The sequence below is a fragment of the Taudactylus pleione genome, unplaced genomic scaffold, assembly GCF_031769625.1.
Source record: "Taudactylus pleione unplaced genomic scaffold, aTauple2 ptg000019l, whole genome shotgun sequence".
Taxonomy (NCBI): Eukaryota; Metazoa; Chordata; class Amphibia; order Anura; family Myobatrachidae; genus Taudactylus; species Taudactylus pleione.
In genome coordinates this window covers 15,348,409-15,370,531 of record NW_028284421.1, presented here as the reverse complement: position 1 = coordinate 15,370,531, position 22,123 = coordinate 15,348,409, and the positions used below count along the sequence as shown (strand labels likewise).

Below are 22,123 nucleotides of genomic sequence, written 5' to 3'. Positions count from 1 at the left end.
GAAATCACACACTATAGGCAGGGCCAGATTAAGGCTTGTGGGGGCCCCGGGCCAACTAAGATATGGGGGCCCCATAAACTACATTTCCACAACCTTACACAGCGACTACTATGCCCGTTAAGCTGGGTACACACTTAACGATGTGTACTCGGACAATCTATCAGGTGGCGAGACCAGGCGGGGTCCTGGCTTCGGCAAGTGCATACACACTTTTCGATCCCAGGAGCGACAGCGTGAGGGTGGGGCCAAGCTGCATTAGGCAGCATGATTCCCGCTGACTATATCGTCCGCGGACCTGCACGCAGGTCCGACGGACGTTGTCGCTGACGACACGCTGGAGTGTGCCTTGTCAGCAACATAGCCGGTACACACTGGCAGATGTGGACTATATGTTGTCCAATCTGCCAGATCAGACGACATATCGTCTAGTGTGTATTCAGCTTTACCTTGCCTCTTGACTCTCCACTGATTGGCAAGGTCGCAGAATACTATATAATGTCCGCGACATTGCTGGGAACTGACTTCCGGCAGCATAGCGGCTATGATCTAATGCACTGCCAGGGGCAAAAGCAAAATTTTGAGTGTGGAATAGATAGATAGAGATATATAGATAGATGCTATAGACAGATAGATAGAGAGGGAGAGAAACACAGAGAGAGGGGAAGTGTGAGAGAGTGAAGAAGGAACATGGAGAGAGGGAGAGTGACAGAGAAAGGGAGGGACAGGGAGTAAGACAGAGGGAGGAAGGGGAGAGAGAGGAAGAAAGGGACAGACACACAGGTAGTACCTGCTGTTACAACTGCAGCCTCAGCTTTCTGATAGGGGTGGGCACTTCACATCGTTAGGCCCCGCCCCCTACCCATACACCCGCGAATCGTGGCATTTTGTAAGCGGGGGGGTGGACCTTCCATAGTCAGCATTGCAACCACAGTGTGTCGGAGAGTGTGTGCTGTGACTCTAAGTGATGCTGCCAGGAGGAGCCGGCCAGGGAGAGTCCCGAGTGGCCATGTTCCGGACAGTATTTGTGGCAGTGTGGGGGCCCCTGGATGACCGCCCCGTTCACCCCTCCTATAATGCGGCCCTGACTGTAGGTTCCATGAGGATCGAGTTTGAGAATCCCTGCATCAGGGATTCTGGTCTGTGTTGACATGATGTAATCTTGCAGTTGCTGCAGATTTCTCAGCTTCACATTCATGCTGCAAATCTCCCATTACACCACATCTCAAAGGTGCTCTGAGATCTGGTGACTGTGGAGGTCTTTGGAGTACACAACTCAGTTGCCATGTCCATTGGATGACCTGTGATTTGTGACATGTCACGTTGTCCTGCTGAAAGTATCCATTGGAGTTGGGTAAACTGTGGATGCACATGGTCAGCAACAGGTAGTGCTGTGGAGTCTGAGACCATTTCGGGTGGAGTCTGTAGAAATGTACTGACTCGGACATCAGCTTAATATAAAAAGTTAGAATATTATATAAATATGTGATCGCCTTAACACATGTACAGGGAAGAGGCTGAGTACTAATGATGGCCCTGATTTAGAATTCGTTTAAATTGTACTTTTTGAACAAACCAGCTGGTGGTAGTCTGTCTGGTTTGCCAGCACTGCAAGCAAGGTGTGCAAATGCATTTTTTTTTTATATAAAATACTGCAATATTTTACATGCTGCATGCACATTTTGGCCAGCTCTATTTTTACAGTGCATTTTACATTATATTGTGCATTTTTAATTTTCCCCCTGCGACACATTGTTTTTCCCAGGTGCATATTGCATCCAATTTGCCTCAACTCTGAATCCGTTCCAATATTTTTACAGATATACATTTAATATACATTTGCCATTCATGAAGGAGTTGTAATATAGGGGAGTCGGCGTGGAAGGTTTGGTGTACAGACTCCACAGCCCTAGTAGGCTGCAGCATTGAAACATGCTCAATCTGGTATTAAGGGGTCTAATATGTGTACAAAGAAAACATTCCCAATACCATTATACCATCATCAACCTGAACCATTGACACAGAATGGCTCTAAGTATTTGTGTTACTTAATTCTGACCCTACCATCTGCATGTCATAGCAGAAACAGAGGTTCTTCGAGCCAGTCAAGTCTTCTTGAATCTTCAACTGTCCAGGTTTGGTGAGCATGTGCCCACTGTAGCCTCATTTTTCTTTTCTTAGCTGACAGGAGTGGATCCTGGCGTTGTCTTGTGTTGCTGTAACCCATCCACTTCAAGGTTCCGACATGTTGTGCATTCAGACATATTCTCCTGCATACCAGTGGTGTAAGGCCTGGTTATTTGCGTTATGGCTGCTTTCCCTTTAGCTTCTTCTCCGACCTCTCTCAGTATCAAGGCATTTTTGGGGACAGAACTGCTGTTCATCGGATGTTTTCTGTTTTGAACAACATTCTCTGTAAACTCTAGAGCAGTGTTTCCCAACCTCGGTCCTCAGGGCACACTAGCAGTCCAGGTTTTAGTGATATCCATGCTTGAACAGAGATGGTCAAATCAAAATAACTGCAGTACTAATTAACACTTGTGCTAAAGTATGGCTGTCCTTAAAACCTGGACTGTTGGTGTGCCTTGTGGACCGTGGTTGGGAACCCCTGCTCTAGAGACTTGTGTGTGTAGATCCCAGGAGACCCACAGTTTCTGAGATATTCAAACTACCCCATCTGGCACAAACAATCATCTCATTGTCAGTGTCACTTTGATCACATATCTTCTAACCTATACTGGTGTTGGTCAACATCAACTGAGCCTCTTTACTATACTTGTATGCTTTTATGCATTGAGTTGCTGTCACCTGATTGGCTTATTAGTAGGGGTGTGCACCGGCCACTTTTCGTGTTTTGTGTTTTGGTTTTGGATCTGGATCTTTCTTCGTGTTTTGGATCTGGATTGGTTTTGCCAAAACCACCCTTCCGTGTTTTGGGTTCTGGGTTTTGTGTTTTGGATCTGTATTTTTTTAAAAAAAAGCATAAAAACAGCTAAAATCACAGAATTTGTTGGTTTCTCTGCTCCTATGCTATTATTAACCTCAATAACCTTAATTTCCACTCATTTCCAGTCTATTCTGAACACCTCACACCTCACAATAGTGTTTTCATGTCCAAAAGGTTGCACCGAGGTAGCTGGATGACTATGCTAAGCGACACGAGTGGGCGGCACAAACACGTGACCCATCTAGGAGTGACACTGCAGTGGCAGACAGGATGGCAGTTAGAAAAACTAGGCCCCAAACTGTACATAATGCAAAGAAAAAAAAGAAGTGCAAGATGGAATTGTCCTTGGGCCCTCCCACCCACCCTTATGTTGTATAAACAGGACATGCACACTTTAACAAATCAATCATTTCAGCGCCAGGGTCTGCCACACAACTGTGGCTGAAATGATTGGTTCGTTTGGGCCCCCACAAAACAAGCTGGCAATTAATGTGTCCCTGCACAAACTGGCTCTACGGAGGCAAGATGTCATCCTCATCCTCCTCATCCACCGATTCCTCACCCTCTTCAGTGTGTACATCCTCATCCTCACAGAGTATTAATTCGTCCCTGCTGGAACCACAGGTCCCTCTGTACGTTCTGGAGGCTGGTCTCCCTGGAAGAGTTGATAATTCATTTTATGAACATCATCTTCTCCACATTTTGTGGAAGCAACCTCCTACGCCTTTCGCTGACAAGGTTCCCGGCTGCACTAAACACTCTTTCGGAGTACACACTGGAGGGGGGGCAACTCAGGTAAAATAGAGCCAGTTTGTACAGGGACCTCCAAATTGCTTCTTTTTCCTGCCAGTACAGGTACGGACTGTCTGACATGCCTACTTGGATGCTGTCACCGATGTAATCCTTTAACAGACAGACGCACGCTTGTCGCTGCTGCTTTGAGGATTCAAGTGCGGCTACAGCCCACACAAGTCACAAAGACCAAAAAAAAAAGAACAATATTTTAATTGTTTGTGTAGCACACTTTGAGGGTTACACCACCCTTTAACAGACAGACGCACGCTTGTCGCTGCTGCTTTGAGGATGCAAGTGTGGCTACATCGCACACAAGTCACAAAGACCAAAAAAAAAAGAACAATATTTTAATTGTTTGTGTAGCACACTTTGAGGGTGTCACCACCCTTTAACAGACAGACGCACGCTTGTCGCTGCTGCTTTAAGGATGCAGGTGCGGCTACAGCCCACACAATTCACAAAGACAGAAAAAAAAAGAACAATATTTTAATTGTTTGTGTAGCACACTTTGAGGGTGTCACCACCCTTTAACAGACAGACGCACGCTTGTCGCTGCTGCTTTGAGGATGCAGGTGGAATCTAGACGGGATTTGGAACCGAGGACACACTACCTCCATCAATTGTCTAAATCCCACTGCACTAATGTCGGATACCGGACGCACGTCTAACACCAACATAGCAGTCAAGGCCTCAGTTATACATTTTGCTTCAGGATGACTGCTGTCGTACTTCATCCTCATCGCTAGGGACTGTTGGAGGGTCAATTGTTTAGTAAAAGTAGTGATGTTCCTACTTCCTCTCTGGGATGATGAACAACTCCCAGCAGCAGCAACAGCACTAGGAGGAAGAGGTTCTTGATCTTTCCCTATTTTATTTTTATCGGAGAAAGTTTGGTCCTCCATTTATGTTATATTGATACATATACGTGCGGCTAAAGCGCACACAAACACAGAAAATATTATTTTATTTTTGCTGGAGAGTAGTGCACTTTGTGGGTTACACCACCCTTTAAGAAATGAGCCAGCCGGCTCTTTACTTATGGGACACAGGCGCACGCTTGGCGCTGCTCCTTTGTTGATGCACGTGCAGCCACAGTGCACACAATTCACAAACACAGAAAATAATTTTTTTTTTGGTTTGGACTGGAGTGTACTTTCGGGGGTTACAGCACCCTTTAACGGTCAAGCCAGCCGGCCCTTTACTTATGACACAGGCGCACGCTTGGCACTACTTTGTTGATGCACGTGCGGCTACTGCGCACACAATTCACAAACACAGAAAATATATTATTTTTTTAGCACTTGGGGGGAGCACCCCTGATGGACAGAGCACCCCCTGGACAACACTACAGCACTCCTTTAGGACTGGGACACTGCACAGGACTTTGGAGTGGACACAGCCCCTATGGAGAACTGACTGCACAACACAGTCCAGCCAGCCCCTATGGACTTTGAAGTAGTGGACACAGCCCCTATTAACAACAGCAGCACAGCACAACACAGCCAGCCCCTATGGACTTTGAAGTAGTGGACAACAGCAGCACTACACTACACTACACTACACAGCCCTAACTCCCACCCTCCCTCTTCACTGTCCACAGCCGAGTGAGAAAATGGCGCCGACGCGGGTACCTTATATAGGATCCAAAACCCGCGAGACTCGGAAGGCGGGATGATGACGTTTTGCCTCGATTTCAGATCCGAGTCAGGCGGGAAAAGTCGAGCCTGACTCGGATCGGACTCGGATCGGGGGGGCTCGGGGGGGTTCGGATTTCAGAAATCCGAACCCGCTCACCCCTACTTATTAGGTATTTGAATTAACAATCAGGTGTACCTAACAAAGTGTCAATGGAGTATGTTTCTGTACATGTCTGTGTAAAAAAATATAGACTAAAAGTATGTGGACACCCCTCCACTTTTTGTGTTTGGCATTTTGAAGCTGACAAATGCATTAAGATCACACATATAGCCTTGCAATCTCCATAGCAGTAGGAAGGGTCAAACTAAAGAAAACTCATTGATTTTCATTGTGTTATAGTCAGTTTGGTAAATTTCTGCTTTGTTATAGGAGCTCCAGGCATATCTAGTAAAAAATGCATGTCCTGTTGCCTCAGGAAGTAAGGTCAGCACAAGAACTTAGTTGGGAACTTCATGGATTGGGTTTCCATTACTGAGCAGCCCCATTTGAACCTCAGATCCCCATGCCCACTATAATCTGAAGTGGAGCACACCGCCATTGCATTCTGTATCAGTGGTAAGCATTCTCTGGAGTGACTTACAGTGCCTTGCTAAAGTATTCACATCCCTTTTGCATTTTTCATGTTTTGTTGCCTCACAATTGGAATTAAAATGGATTGTTTGTAGGTGTGCATCATTTCATTTGCAGAACATGCATACAACTGCGAAGTTGTGTTTTTTTTTTATATTGTGAATCAAACAACATTTAGTATAACATAACAGAAAACTTTGGCGTGCATAACTATTCACCCCCCTAAAGTCAGTACTTTGTCGAGCCACCTTTTGTGGCAATTACAGCTGCAAGTCGCTGTGGATAAGTCTGTATGAGCCTGCCACAACTTGCCCCTGGGATTTTTGCCCATTCCTCAAGGCAAATCTGCTCCAGCGCCTTCATGTTGGATGGTTTTCGCTTGTGAACAGCAATCTTCAAGTCTGACCACAGATTCTCAATTTGATTGAGATCTGGGCTTTGACTAGGCCACTCCAATACATTTAAATGTTTCCCCTTAAACCACTCGAGTGTTGCTTTAGCAGTATGCTTTGGGTCATTGTCCTGCTGGAAGGTGAACCTCCGTCACAGTCTCAAATCACAGGGAGACTGAAACAGGTTTTGCTCGAGAATATCCCTGTATTTAGCACCATCCATCTTTCCCTCGACTCAAATCAGTTTCCCAGTCCCTGCTGCTGAAAAACATCCCCACAGCATGATGCTGCCACCACCATGTTTCATTGTGGGGATGGTGTTCTTGGGGTGATGGGATGTGTTGGGTTTGCGCTAGGGGTGAGCGGGTTCGGATTTACTGGGATCTTTAAACGGCATTTTATTGGCTATCGCCTATCATGTGTTTTGGATAGCCAATATAATAAATCTGAATTTGCGGTAAAGTGGCGATAAGAACCGAGTAAATCCGAGTCTGCACATCCGTAGTTTGCGCCACACGTAACGTTTTCCTTGGTGGCCGAAAAGTTAAATTTTAGTCTCATCTGACCAGAGCACCTTCCTCTATACATATGGGGAGTCGCCCACATGCCTTTTGGCAAACTCAAATCCTGTCTTCTTATTTTTATCACTAAGTAATGGCTTTTTTTCTGGCCACTCTTCCATAAAGCCCAGCTCTATGGAGTGTACGGCTTATTGTGGTCACATGCACAGATACACCAGTCTCTGCTGTGGAACTCTGCAGCTCCTTCAGGGTTACCTTTTGCTCTCTGCTGCCTCTGATTAATGCCCTCCTTGTCTGGTCTGTGAGTTTTGGTGAGCGGCCCTCTCTTGGCAGGTTGTTTGTGGTACCATGTTCTTTCCATTTGTTGATGATGGATTTGATGGTGCTCCGGGGGATCATCAAAGATTTGGATATTTCTTTTTTATAACCCAACCCAGAATTGTAGTTCTCAACAACTTTGTCCCTGACTTGTTTGGAGAGCTCCTTGGTCTTCATGGTGTGATGCCTCTTGCTTAGTGGTGTTGCAGCCTCTGGTGCCTTTAAGAAAAGGTGTGTTTATACTTAAAGATCATGTGACACTTAGATTTCACACAGGTGGACTTCATTTCACTAATTATGTGACTTCTGAAGGTAATTGGTTACACCAGAACTTTTGAGGGGCTTCATAGCAAAGGGGGTGATTACATATACACATGCGAATTTTCAGAATTTTATTTATAAAGATTATTTTTTTTATATATATATTTTTCTCATTTCACTTCACCAAATTAGACTCTTTTGTTCAGATCCATCACATAAAATTCAGATTAAAAAAATAAATTACAGGTTGTAATGTAACAATAAAGGTAAAAAGCCAAGGTGGTGAATACTTTTGCAAGGCACTGTATGCTTCATCAACTGGTGGCCTGGCTGGTTTGCAAGAGCACTTCATCTTCCAAGTGGTGCTTACTGCCAACTGTAAGTTTTATGTAGGAGGAATAATGATATGAGGCTACCTTTCCTGCCTTGGTGTACAGTCTTCACAGTGTCCCTCAGTTCCAGTGAATTGAAATCTTAATGCTACAGCATACATTGACATTCTAGAGAATTTTATTATTATTATTACTATAATTTATTTATATGGCGCCACAAGTGTTCTGCAGCGCCTTACAAAGTACATAAACAAATAAGTAACCAGTGACTTACAATACATATCAGGACACGGATAATAAACCTAGCTATATATTGGCGACCTTTACACCCACATAAGCAGCCAAGTGTTAGTTGCCCTAGTGGGGAGTAAGAGATAAATGAAAATACAGTAGGGAAAAGCACAAGAGGGTAGAGGGCCCTGCACAAAAGAGCTTACATTCTAAAAAGATGGGGCAGACAAACAAGAGTGACACAGATGGGGTAGGCAGGAAGATGTAGAGTTGGAAGGCTTTAATGAAGTAGTGGGTCTTAAGAGCTTGTTTGAATGATTATGCTTTCCAACTCTGTGGCAACAGTTTGGGGAAGGCCTATTATGGTTTCAAAGTGACAGTTCTCCTGTGCACAAAGTTTGCTGCTTCTTCTTTTTTTGTGTGGAAGAACATGACTGGCTAGCACTGGGGGTCATTCAGACCCGCTCGTGAGCGGGTCGATGTTGCCCCACTGCGCATGCGCACGACGGAGGGAGCTCCGTCGTGCGCATACGCGAGACCTGGATAGCGACGGGCTCTACGTCGCTCCGGGTCTCGCACCAAAGGGGGCGTGCTGTCGTTGTTGATTGACAGCACGCCCCCTTTGGTGGGCGTGCCGGGGGCGTGGCTGCCAGACGGAGGCACTCCCATGGGAATGCCTACCGTCTGAAGCCGGCCCCACTGACATCACTACTGATAGAGCAAAAATCACTCCAGGGCTTGCGGCAGCGAGACCCTACCGCAGGGTCTCCGTCGCAAGCACGTTGGTCGCGATGGTCTTGACCTTCGCGACCATCATCATGGACGCTCGCATAAGCTGTGCGTGGTCACCCACAGCTATGCGAGCGTCCAGGAGGTCGCTCCATTTTCATGGAGGAGGGCCCTGATTCAGAGCGAGCGCTCTGGTCAGAGCGTTTGGCTCTGAATCAGGCCCACAGTGTGGTGATCTAAACCCCATCATTGGGATTACTTTGAATGCCAACTGTGAGCCCAACGTTGGTGCCTCTTCCTCACTAATGCTCTTTTAACTGAATGGATGTGATTCCTTGCAGCCATGTTCTAGTAGAAAATACAAAAACTGTAAAGGAGATAAAAGGTATTAGGCACTTGTGATAAAAGGGTCTAATTAATTTACACAAATAGTATTAGTAGCTCCCCTGTATAGGGACTCTGCAAAGCCCTAAAAAACTGAGATCATGGGAATGAAGTGCATGGTACTATCTCAGGAAAGTGTGGTAATATATCATGCACAATCAGATTGTAAGAAATAGTAATATATTTAATAATGCATCATAACAAACCAATAATAATAATAATAGACTCCCGGGAGCAAAACAGAACATAAATTTAAATACATTAATTAGCTCATGGAGCCGTATGATGTGAAAAACTTTTAGCAACGCTGTATAATATAAGTGATTTTATATCAACGTTCCTAAGACCTATATTAGATCTGCTGTATAGTATATAAAGATGATGTATCCCTCTGAACCAAGGTAAAAAAGTTTATGGGCTTGGTAAACAATTCGGTGTAAGCAAGATTAGCTACAAGATGTTAAGGGCAGGGGAGTTCACCACTGATAAGATGAATTCTATATCCAATGTGAAAATGTGAAGTCCAGGAAGACTGTACTAGATGCGGAGCTCAAATCACTTGTTATATTTGATATTTATCTAAATATTTACAATTATGTTTGAAGTGTTTTGATTTACTGATGGTTATTATTATTGTTATTATTATTGTTATTATTATTATTATTTATAATTGTGTATTAAATATATTAGTTTGTTTTTTTTTCTCCCTGGTCCTACATGATATAATATTAACACACTTGACTCAAGTAGTAACAAGTGCTCCATACCAGGTTTTTCTTTCTATGTTCTAGTGGAAAGCCATTGCATAAAAGTGGAGGTTGTTAATAGCAGCAAAGGGGGACCAACTCTATATTAATGTTCATGGTTTTGGAAAGAGATTTTCAATGGGGAAACAGTCGGGAAGCCGATGGATGGAATCCCGACCGTCTGCTTCCCGACTGTCTAATCCCGGCTAGGGTTAAATGACAGGCGTAGAAATTCTGACGCCTGTCATTTTCCCATACGCCGGGAGTCCGACACCCGGCTTACCGATCGAAGGTAAGCCTGGTGCAGACAGGAGGGTTAGGTTTTGGGTTCCCGTGGGGAGTTAGGGTTAGGCACCCCCACCGGGAAGTTAGGTTCAGGCTAGGGGAAGGGAGGGTTAGGGTTGGGCACCCCGGGGAGGAGGTTTGGGTTAGGCACCCCCCCCACACACACTATAAGAATACCAAAGTGCATAAAAGTGCTTATTCCAGTATTAATATAATTTCTAACTAATTGCTAAAGTGTTCATAAAATTATGATTGCTGCTAATCGCTCTTCAAATAAAGCAGCATCCTTTTCAGGATTTGTTTTGCAACTGCATCTGCTAAACATGGATGGGTGAATTTAGGCCATGTGCAGAAGGCCATATGCACATGGAATTACACATAATCTGACTGACCATTATGGCTACACAACAGCAGAGCTGCCAACTATTGTCTAATCCACCCTTTAATTAATTTGAATCCTTGTATCTTTCTAGTCAGATTCATTGGGTCCAAATAACATTAAATATTTACTGTAAAAAAAAATAAAAGTTTACATCATCTTTGACTAAAAATATCGTTTATTGGAGAGAGGGCATTTACATTGTGTGTCTTATTAGCTAATTATTTATGTTGGATATACATTGTCAGATAAAATGTCTGTCAGATTAACAGATATTTTATCTGACTAATAATTAAAAATCCTCAAGGAGTTCAACAATTTAGCATAAAATAATAAAAATGTATTGTTGATAACAAGGCAAAATAAATATATAGATATACTGTTACAGAAACAAATTGCCAGGAAACTTGCAATTATAAGGTTGAAAAAATAAGAGTCTTTGAAACCGAATGTATCCAAAAATTACCAGAGGTAACTTTAATGATGGGATCCGGAATATGAAAAAGAGATTACAAAGTTCTTGAAACCTTGGTTGGTATTGAATAATACATTTTATATCTATGTCCCAGAGGTGCGCACACTGTAATGCTGGGGTACTGCTCAACCTCCCCTCATGCTGTCGCAGCCCAGGTCTTACCGCTCTGGTTCTCCCGGCACCTGAGTCCGTGCCAGTGAAGAACAGCATGTCCTTTTTATAGATAGTGTGCCAGTGTGTCTCCGCAGTATAGGCAGCGGTGGGGTGCAGTCAGCAGCACAATGTTTGGGAGGGAGTCTGTCCCAGTCAATTAATCCAATAAGGGGGTTGATGAGTTGTAGCATCAGTCATAACCTTGGTGCCCCCTTACACTTTTCTCCACCTTGTATAATGGCAGTTTGAATAAAGAATAGAATACATTTTATCTGACAGCCTTAATCGAGCAGATATCATGACAATATATTGTGAGATATTTCACAGTGTATGGCCACACAATATCTGCTGTCCTCACCTGTGAAGGAACAGAGGAAATGTCGGGCAATCGGCCATGGCAGTGCATGTACTGCCAGATGCGGCCGACCAATGATCAGATGAGTTTTTGTCACTGATCAGTTGCAGCTATACATTTTGCAATTATTGCCCCAATCCGCTGATAATTGCATAATGTATGCTTGGCTTTATTGTAACATTGCTGTCTGACAGGCATGTGGGGGCTTGCAGCTTAACAGCTGGAGTGACACTGTGTATTGCTAAGGGATGACTCAGGACATCCTTGTCTAATTACTTTTCTCCGGATTAGAAATCGACCTAAAATCTATTCATTTGAATGACACCTTATTCTTCTAATTTTTTGTGTCTGGAATGTCTCAGTAAGATAGCTGTTTAGTTACCATTACTATGCACATCTGGTTATTGAATACTTGCTATAAATATTCTTCCTCTTGTTTTGTGTCCTCCTGTTTGTGTACCCCCTCTGTCTGCTTTAGCTTGGCCATTTCCAGTGTTGGATCAGTCAGTTTATTATACCCCTTATTCAGCATCTCATAACTCACGCAAGTATCTACCTTCTAGCTATATCGGCATGTTATTCAGTCTGTCTGTCTATGCCTGCTGTTTTAACCATCTGTGGTTCCTCCTTTTGTCTGCACACCCGAGTCCCTTCCCTGCAATACAGTTTATGAGGAAAACAACTTAAGCTGCACAATCTACCACCGATGAAAATATTTTACAAACCTGCTGATTCGCCCTATTTAGAGCAGTGTATAGTGTCAAGGACATTTCTCTCTTACACATATATAAAGTACAGTGAATTTTAGCTCTGTGAGAAATGGAAACGTGGTGTAAAATGTTTTCTTAGGTGATTATGCAGCTTTAAACCTTCTTTTTGGCCTCCAAGCAGTTCAATTAAAATGACATTCTAATGCAATTTTGAGATCTATATGAGGTGTTTTTTTTTCCTTACACTGTAGAATATAGCTCACAGGTGGATATCCTGCTATAAAAGAACTTACTGCTTATGTTTGCAAAAGTGAAACAGCACTATCCTTTAATAGATAATGCTGAAGTATGTGACACACAAGCACAATGTAAAAGCCGACCATTGTGTGCTCGCCATACAATATTGCTATTTGCCAATTATCTAATCTTGTTTGTGCATTTACAATACCACATGAAAATGAAGGGGGTTGTATGAAACCATTACTTTCCAAAAGTGAATTATGAATTGTGGTAACTTTACAGTTTGAAGTCAATTAAAACATAAAAATTAACAAATTCAACGTTCTTCACATCCAGAGAGCTTTACAATAAAGCTTAAGTTGTATATTAGTTGGTTTAGAACAAATCAGAGCAAGCTGTGAAGTAAACCCATCTACTAGTCCTCACAGTGATCAGATTTTATTTTTTTATTTAAAAACAAAAGCTGCAATGCATAACAAATAGTCCATGTGGGGCCAGCATTATCCATGTTTGTATTCTGAAATAGCTCTCATGGAGGCCAGAGCTTGTGGCCACCTTTCCCTCTGTTTACCGATATACAGAGTCATAAATAATCTCCTGACAGAACTCCAATCTGTCCTTTCTGCTTCCAGTTTTTTCTTCTGGTAGATTGAATAAACTCCAACATGCTTGGGATCATTTCTATGTGATGGTGCTCGTTGGGATCAAATATGTGCCAACATTGGCTACTCATCTCTTCTCATTATGCAAAAACAGTGCGAATCAAGTATGCCCTTTCATATATGCATTGTTATGGCTGAATTCGGTTAGCTGCGAGTTTCGTACTGTGAAGTCCCGCACATATCACATAAAGTGCACTCCCAATTCCAGTGCATATCAATTAGAAATGACATTGTGTTGATGATTTGCGCAACCGAATTGAAGTGCGTGAAAGAGAGGAGAAATCACCCTGAACCCCAAACAAATGCAAATACGATAGCAGGACAATGTAGATTATTATTAGTGGCCATAAGCAAAGTATTTGAGGCAGTTAAATGGTGTAAAATTTTTGCAGCTTTTATAATCGATAGAAAAATAGCCAGTAAGTGTATTTAATTAAATGTGTTTGGGGTAATTTTAAAATGTGTGTCTAGTGATTTGTGTGTACATAAGTTAGCAAAAACAAGGGAAAACAACACTTGTAACTCCCATCTGCAAGTTCAAAAACCCCTTTCCCATCAATACAACACCTGGGCATACATGTCCCACATCTCTTAACCCATTTTTCTGCTTTTTCTAGAAAATTATATAAAAAATGACATGTCTTTATTGGAGATATTTTACTATTTAAAAACTTTCAAATACAAGATTACTAATTTTCGCCTATTCTGGAGCTGTAATCTTACAGATGTTTTAACCACCATCGACACCAATGTTAATGCAGATTACGGATTGAGTAGCAAAAATTTGCATTAAGCAATTTGCGGCTAATTGAATTCAGCTCTTAGTTTCCCATATATTTAGCCTCCATTGGGGATGTAGTCTGCATCCCGATGGTCAGAATCCCGACTGCTGACATCCTGACGGTGAGTATTAGGGTTAGGCACTAGGGGGCGGGTTAGGCTAGACTTCTATTTTCCAAATGCCTTTTATGGTGTGGAAAGCAAACTGCTTCTCTAAGCACTCTTGGCACAGCACAGGTGCTGTATTTCTCATAATAAAACAGGACTTATTGGGAGAATAGCTGTATCAGCATTTCCTCAACATTCCAAAAATGAGACCAACAACCACAGATGCCATCTTGTCATAGTTAGTTGCATTTGTACTGTTGCGTAATAGCACTTTATACAAAGACTGCACAGGAATTGCTTTTAAAGAAATTAATATTTCATGATGCAGGTAAAAGCTGTCATAGATCAAATCATTTAATCTCCCTGTCATTATCTTTCTGAACTATCTAGGTTTTATTCCCCACATAAAATTATTTTGCTGAATGTAAAAATTTACAGCTGTATGAATCAGGCTCTGTACAATATACATAGATATCCTTTACCAACTTGTAGCACATAGGCTTCCTGTGTGTATATTATGAGTACCTGATCACTAACAATGCAAAAGAATATACATTTTATATATAGCCCTTATTCCCCTCCAATGTGCTGAATATATTACCCCTATTATACATGCTTTGTGAGGCTTCATTAAGAAGCCTTATTATAGAGAAACACGTAGCCCGCTTTAGTTGCACGTTTGACTGTGCTGCAATGAGAGTGAGACAGACTTCTTCTTAGATGACTATTTGAAATTCCTATCACAATTTGTATATGATGAGCTGCACACTACTGAAGAGCCCTGCTGTAGTATAACAATAGCGTGTGGTCCTTCTGGAAACATGTTGGTGTTATACAGCTGCTGGATTTAATTGGAAAAATTCTGTAGCATCAAAATCTTTCTCCCATTCCTCTTTAGTTAAGAAACTAAATGGAGACCAACATTTCAGACTTTCAGCTCTGTGACCTCTATAGCCATTGCTTAATATTTCCATTTTAGAAATGCAAATAAGGACAAATTAGTTTCTGTTCATTTTTAATATACCTGTATTGCATAAATCTGATTCTTTAAATGTATGTAGCAGTCAAGTGATCTGGCTAAAGCCGCGTATCCATAAAATGAACAATAAAATCGTTCATTATATCGGCCAGTGGATATGCCGTCAACGACCAGCGATGCACGCTCCCGCTGGTTGTTGATGACCTCTATCATCGCTCGAACCTGCTGTCCAATCTGACGATATAGTCAGGTTGTGCAGGTTTAGGGATGAGGGAGTTAGCTGGCACTGAACGATATTGTGCATGATATTGTTCAGTGTGTGTGCTCAATGTCGTTAAGAACATTGAGCACACACTGCCGGGGACACACTACATGATATCGCTCATAGAGCAATATCGGCTAGTGGATACGTGGCTTAAGTTTTAAGTTTGGGATTCAGTTCAGATTAATACAAGAAAAGAGTAGACATGCCATTGTATGTCTCATCTAAACTCTCGAAAATGAGCCATTCCACCAGGTACAAAATGTTCTGCTCCTGTACTTGAACTGTGTTGAACTAGGTAATTGATGAGAAGGGTGTTTCATCACAGGTGGCTGCAATCGTTAAGTGGGAAGTCCAGGAGCAGAGTATTTTGTACCTGGTGGAACGGGTCATGTTGCAGGGTCTGCATCTAGGGCAGTGTTGACTTCTACATTAACTTGTTTAGCCATTCTGCACATCTCATGAGTCTTTCTTCCAGTTCCTGCCACACCCAGATAAATAAACAATGCATACACATGCTGTTTTTTACAGTGAACGCCCGGAGCGTAATTGGGAAGAATCCCATGTATATTGTCATTTTTTTGTAAAGCACTTGGTAAAGGCTGATATTTGTGTTTGAATTATGATTAATGCTTTTGACTGGGAGAGTTAATATAGCCACTAAACACGCCAAAACTAAAACCGGCATGTCGGTCTGGATTATTGCAGCCCAATTTGCTAGATTTACCACTGTTTTGGCCAAGTGTATGGGGGAGATGTACTAAGCCAGAGGTTCCCAAACAGTTCAGGTTGTAGAGATATCCATGGTTGAGCACAGGTGACTTTATTAGTACCTCAGTTAATTTGATTTAACGTCTGTGCTCAACTATGGATGTCTCTAAAACCTGAACTGTTGGGGCGCCTTGAAGACCGCGTTTAGGAGCCTCTGCACTAAGCCTTGGAGGGATATAAAGTACCAACCAATCAGCTCCTAATTGTCATTTTTCAAACTTAGCCTGTAACATGGCAGTTAGCAGCTGATTGGTTGGTACTTTATCTCTCTCCAAGGCTTAGTATATGTACCCCTATATCAAAAGCATCCCTGCTCCTCTTGGTGTGGTTTATATTGAGTTTTTAATCAGACATTTTTGTTAATATTTTCTGGTGGCTATTCTTAAAATTGAGGTTAAAAGTATATCAAATTGCACTAAACCATCATTGTCATGTAAAATATGCTCATCGGAGTTTGGCATGCCTGGTCTAATGTGATGTTTCACTACAAAGGCCAGCACACTGCATGCAAGGAACACAAATTTTACCATCACTTGGACTCCTCGTCTCTGTTTTACACTGGTAACTGTTTCATTAACTTGCTTATGTCATATTTTTTTTTTTTACTCTTGCATAGTCACATTGTGTACAAAATACACTGGATATCACGTGGAATGCTATAATCTGCTAAATAAATGTTTTTTGTTTTTATTTTTTTGTTTGTTTTATAAAAGCCTGTTTTGTGGTTTCAAAGCATCAATCCATTGCATCATTAACATGTAGTGGTAATTTATGTGCAAATGTTTCCGTTGTGATCTAGAACTGTGTACTGATTTTTCTCTTCCTTTAGTTCCTAGTCCAGTTGAAATAAATGGTAGTAAAAAGGCAAAGAGGAAACTAATGGCTCCCAACCTAAGTTTAACACTGGATCGCAGCGATGGCTCCATCCTCTCTGAAGACTTGGATGAAAGTGGAGACTTGGATTTAGATGATCTAGATACTCCGTCTGAAAACAGTAATGAATTTGAATGGGAAGGTAACATTTCCATTGTTTTGTTATGTTCCTTTTTTATTAGTATTAAGTAGTACGTATTTGTAAATAATTAACTACTAATTGAATCATTTTTGTATTCCACCTACAAATTTCCTTATTAATGTGTACCTGTCACTAGTTAACATTTTAAATAAAATAAAACAATTGAAGAGATTAAAGCCGGTACGCACTAGATGTCTAGTGTGTACCGACCTCGTTTGCGACTGGACCTGGCCGGTGTACACTTGCCGATGCCGGGAGCGGCAGCGAAGGCCATTCAAGCATTCGGCAGCATGGCCCCCACTGACTACGCGCAAAAGCGTGCATCGTCCGTGACATAGCCGGTACACACTGGCCGATAAGGACGACATATAGTCTAGTGTGTCCCCGGCTTTAGAGTAAAAACATATAAAAGTTGAGCTTAACCAATTATAAATGTGAAAGTGGTTATATTTTTTTAGATGGTAAAGGGCAGGAATTTTTGTTTCCAAACCATCAGGTACAGAATCCATATACTGGGCTGGATCTCAGTATTCGGAAGAATGTACCCATCCATTGATGTAACTCATCCCCTGTTTCTTGCTAAAAATGTGCATACCAATGGTTTCAGCATCAGTGAGTTTGATGTGTGTACCTCTGATCACTCCTCCAAAGGCATGGACTCTTAAGATCACTAGCAAAGCATAGTTTATTTCCATGACATCAGTGTTCACACAAACGGACTCTCTTTTTGGAAGTAGTGTGTGGTTAACATCACAGTATTTTGGATAATGGCATTTACTACACTTATTATGCTGTTAGACCACTCAGCCATCTATAATAATTTAATTTACATTCTTCAACTATTTACAGTGAGGTATGGAACCAGTGGAAGTTAGGAGGAATGTATTAATGGTATAATTGAACAGTGAAACAAAGCACTTTGGTTAATTTGTTCTCCTTAGTTTTCATGATTTGATTTTTGGAGTATAGTAATTTTTCTGATCTTAAAGAGATATGCTTTGACACTGTACACACCATTTTTGTACAGGATAAAAATGCTAAATTATTATTTCAGATACAAATGCTGTTGTATCTTGATTGCTCATTACTTCCAGGTCTAACCTTTTTAAAGGTTATTTAATACTGGTGTCTTTTTTTATTATTTATTTCATACTGTTGCTATGAAAATGAGCATGTATGAAATATATAAAGGACTAGATTACAATCTGCTACTTTAATATATTTTTTATGTATGATTATTTAAAATGCTCAGGATGTTTTGTGATAAGGCCCCCATACACCAGGCATCCGATCTCTCGTTCCTGCGATTGGATCGGAAATGCCAATCCCCCAGCCGAAAATGTCGACCGCCAGCCATCCATGTTCTGCGATCGTCGCAGGATTGGTGAAAGTCATCATTTTAAATTCCACCGATGTGCAGATCACGATCATTTTTTGCCGGGTTGCAGGAGCGCAGCGATTCGTCACTGATGTGTGGGGGCCTTTAGTTGTACTGTTTAAATGCTTTCATGGCTGCACACCTGCATCCCAGGCGTGTGCACTAAACAAACAGTTAAGCAGCCATATGTTGACCCGTTAATTAAAGGCACTGTAAAGGGTTCCTGTCTATTTCTGTTTTTGTTTTCTATGCTGCTGTTTCCATTGCCCATGGAGGATAGTTTCCTTTAACAGCTAAGCCTTGGAAACAGGCAACTAACAGTAGGTCATTTCCTCCTCCCTTTGTGGTAAAGCCCCAACTTCTTGGTTTAAGGATATTGTGATAACCTGAAATAAGCAACTGAATCAGCAAAAATAATGAGTTCTTTGTTAATGTGTATATTCATCTGTCTGATTTGGTGCATGTCCACATGTTAATTACAATCTGATTGTCTGCTTGCCTGCTGCACAGCACCATTAGTATATCCTGCTTTCACCATTAAATCGATACACTGGCTATCAGCTGTTTAAGTGACCACTCTGTGAAAGCATTCTGGGAGCAATCAGAACCAGCTACTGAAACACATCTGGAACAGTACATTGTTGGTGGTTTGCATAGAATATGTTGAGAATCCTGATACATGAATTTGGGAGACATCAAATAGACTGTGTGATGTTACATCAGCTATGTTACGTTGATGCTATAACCTCTGCATATATAATAACTGGGAAAGCGTGTCTGTCTGTTTGTCCTTTGAGTTTTGGATCTAGGTCCACCAAATTTGGCATGGTGGTGTAGTTTGATCAGAATTAGGTTTTTGCCTAGGTTTGAACTTAGTCAGAGCCACACACTGTTACACAATCCCTAAAAATGGTGACAATGTTATATTACACAGGTTCCTGGGCTGGCATCAGTGGAAACTGTTATTCTGCCAAAAGCCTGTGAGAAATCTACAAAAGTATCCTTTTAATCTCAGTCTGAGCAGACTTGATGACTCATGCAAGTTCATATTAAATCCAGAGCCTCTGTTATTTACATGCAAGGGCGTAACTAGAACTTTGTGGGCCACATAGCAAGATTATAAAAGGGCCCCTCCTCAGATGTAAAAAAAAACCATACATTTGCCCCCACACAGTGCCCATCTATGTTATGCTTATGCCACACAGTCCATTCATGTTATGCTACACAGTAGGTACCCCTTATACACATTATGCCATGCAGTAGTAGTGCCCCTTATACATAATGCCACACAGGAATTGCCTCTTACACCATTATACCACATAGTGATACACTTTACAGATTCAGCCACATAGTAGTAGTGCCCCATATAACACATTATTCCACACAATAGTAGTGGCCACTAACCTCAGCAACTCACCTCCCCATGTCCCTCCAGTAGCCTCTCCTCCCCATGTGTGCCATCAGCAGGAAGCAGGTGTGGATTTGGGGCCAGGTCGCTAGCTAATTACAGCTGGCGCAGCAGCAGACATGGACAGTCGGCGCAATTTGAACCTGGTGCCGGTCGCGAGCCAATCGGAGCTTGTGGACCGGCAGCCATCTGGAGCAGTCACTGCTGATTGGCTGCCAATCTGAGAGCTCTGCTTTCCTCACAACTGGCGGCACCGTCTCTTCATGACGGCTTGCCAGTGAGCCACCTGTAATCAGCACCAAATAAACACCACTGACACCTGGGGCCCACTCATCGGCACTAACTGGACCAGCCCACCTTGTGTGCGTGACTGGCTGCAGAGGGAGTAGCCGGCCACAGAGGCCGCTTGGGCACCATAGCAACCGCACCCCCTGCAGTTACGCCACTGTTTGCATGCATGTTAGGAAGCAGTGGGGTCCTTTTCAGGATCAGTGGAATGGGGTTATAGATGAGGACAATGTAAACAAAGGCTGCAGGTGTACTTTAGGATCCAGTCTTCAATCCAGGCAATGCCAGGTGTCCCAGCTAGTATATAATATATTATATGTGTGTGTACATAATATATTATGTGTGTGTGTATATATATACATATATATATATGTGTGTGTGTATATATATATATATATATATATATATATATATATTTATTAGGGATGTGCAGGCTCGGATAGGTTCGAGTTTGCACGTGGAGTTTGGATTTTTCCCTCCAAAAAAACGGAACTCCGAAAGAGACGAAACGTCATCTTGCATGGACGAACATCATCATTCCTGGACAAAAGTCCAGGAATGATGATGTTCGTCCATGCAAGATGACGTTTTGCCCCTTTCTGAGTTCCGTTTTTTTGGAGGGAAAAATCCAAACTCCACGTGCAAACTCGAACCTATCCGAGCCTGCACATCCCATATATATATATATATATATATATATCAGTCAGGTGCATAAATATTGGGACATTGACAGAAATTTTCATATTTTGGCCTCTATTCACCACCACAATGGCTTTAAAATGAAACAGACAAGATGTGCTTTAACTGCAGTCTTTCAAATTTAATTTGAAATCCAAATCAGGTGAACGGTGTAGGAATTACAACGGTTTCTATATGTGCCTCCCACTTTTTAAGGGGCCAAAAGTAATGGGACAAATTAAACAATCCTAAATCTAACTTTCACTTTTTAATACTTTGTTGCAAATCCTTTGCAGGCAATTACAGCCTGAAGTCTGGAATGCATAGACATCACCAGACGCTGGGTTTCATCCCTGGTGATGCTCTGCCAGGCCTCTACTGCAAATGTCTTCAGTTCCTGCTTGTTCTTGGGGCATTTTCCCTTCAGTTTTGTCTTCATCAAGTGAAATGCATGCTCAATCGGATTCAGGTCAGGGGATTGACTTGGCCATTACATAACATTCCACTTTTTAGCCTTAAAAACTCTTTGGTTGCTTTTGCAGCATGCTTCGGGTCATTGTCCATCTGCACAGTGAAGCGCCGTCCAATGAGTTCTGAAGCATTTGACTGAATATGAGCATATAATATTGCCCGAAACACTTCAGAATTCATTCTGCTGCTTTTGTCAGCAGTCACATCATCAATAAATACAATGGAACCAGTTCAATTGGCAGTCATACAAGCCCACGCCATGACACTACCACCACCATGCTTCAACGATGAGGTGGTATGTTTTGGATCATGAGCAATTCCTTTCCTTCTCCATACTCTTCTCTACCCATCACTCAGGTACAAGTTGATCTTTGTCCCATCTGTCCATAGTATGTTGTTCCAGAACTGTAATGGCTTTTTTAAATGTTGTTTGGCAAACTCTAATCTGGTCTTCCTGTTTTTGAGGCTCATTAATGGTTTACATCTTGTGGTGAACCCTCTATATTCACTCTTGTGAAGTCTTCTCTTGATTGTTGACTTTGACACATATACACCTACCTCCTGGAGAGTGTTCTTGATTTGGCCAACTGTTGTGAAGAAGTTTTTCTTCACCAGGGAAATAATTCTTCTGCCAACCACCACAGTTGTTTTCCGTGGTCTTCCGGGTCTTTTGGTGTTGCTGAGCTCACCGGTGCGTTCTTTCTTTTTAAGAATGTTCCAAACAGTTGATTTGGCCACACCTAATGTTTTTGCTATCTCTCTGTTGGGTTTGTTTTGATTTTTCAGCCTAATGATGGCTTGCTTC

At 42.0% G+C, this 22,123-nt stretch overlaps 1 protein-coding gene across 2 annotated transcripts in view; it reads left to right on the top strand.

The window, feature by feature from the left end:
• The window catches only part of BNIP2 (BCL2 interacting protein 2), a 96,884-nt gene that overhangs the window by 40,977 nt on the left and 33,784 nt on the right, over positions 1-22,123 (top strand). For both annotated transcript variants that reach the window (XM_088445599.1, XM_088445591.1), the window contains exon 4: positions 16,910-17,095. In XM_088445599.1, the coding sequence (XP_088301725.1) occupies positions 16,910-17,095 (186 nt within the window). The remainder of the gene's footprint in view (positions 1-16,909; positions 17,096-22,123) is intronic.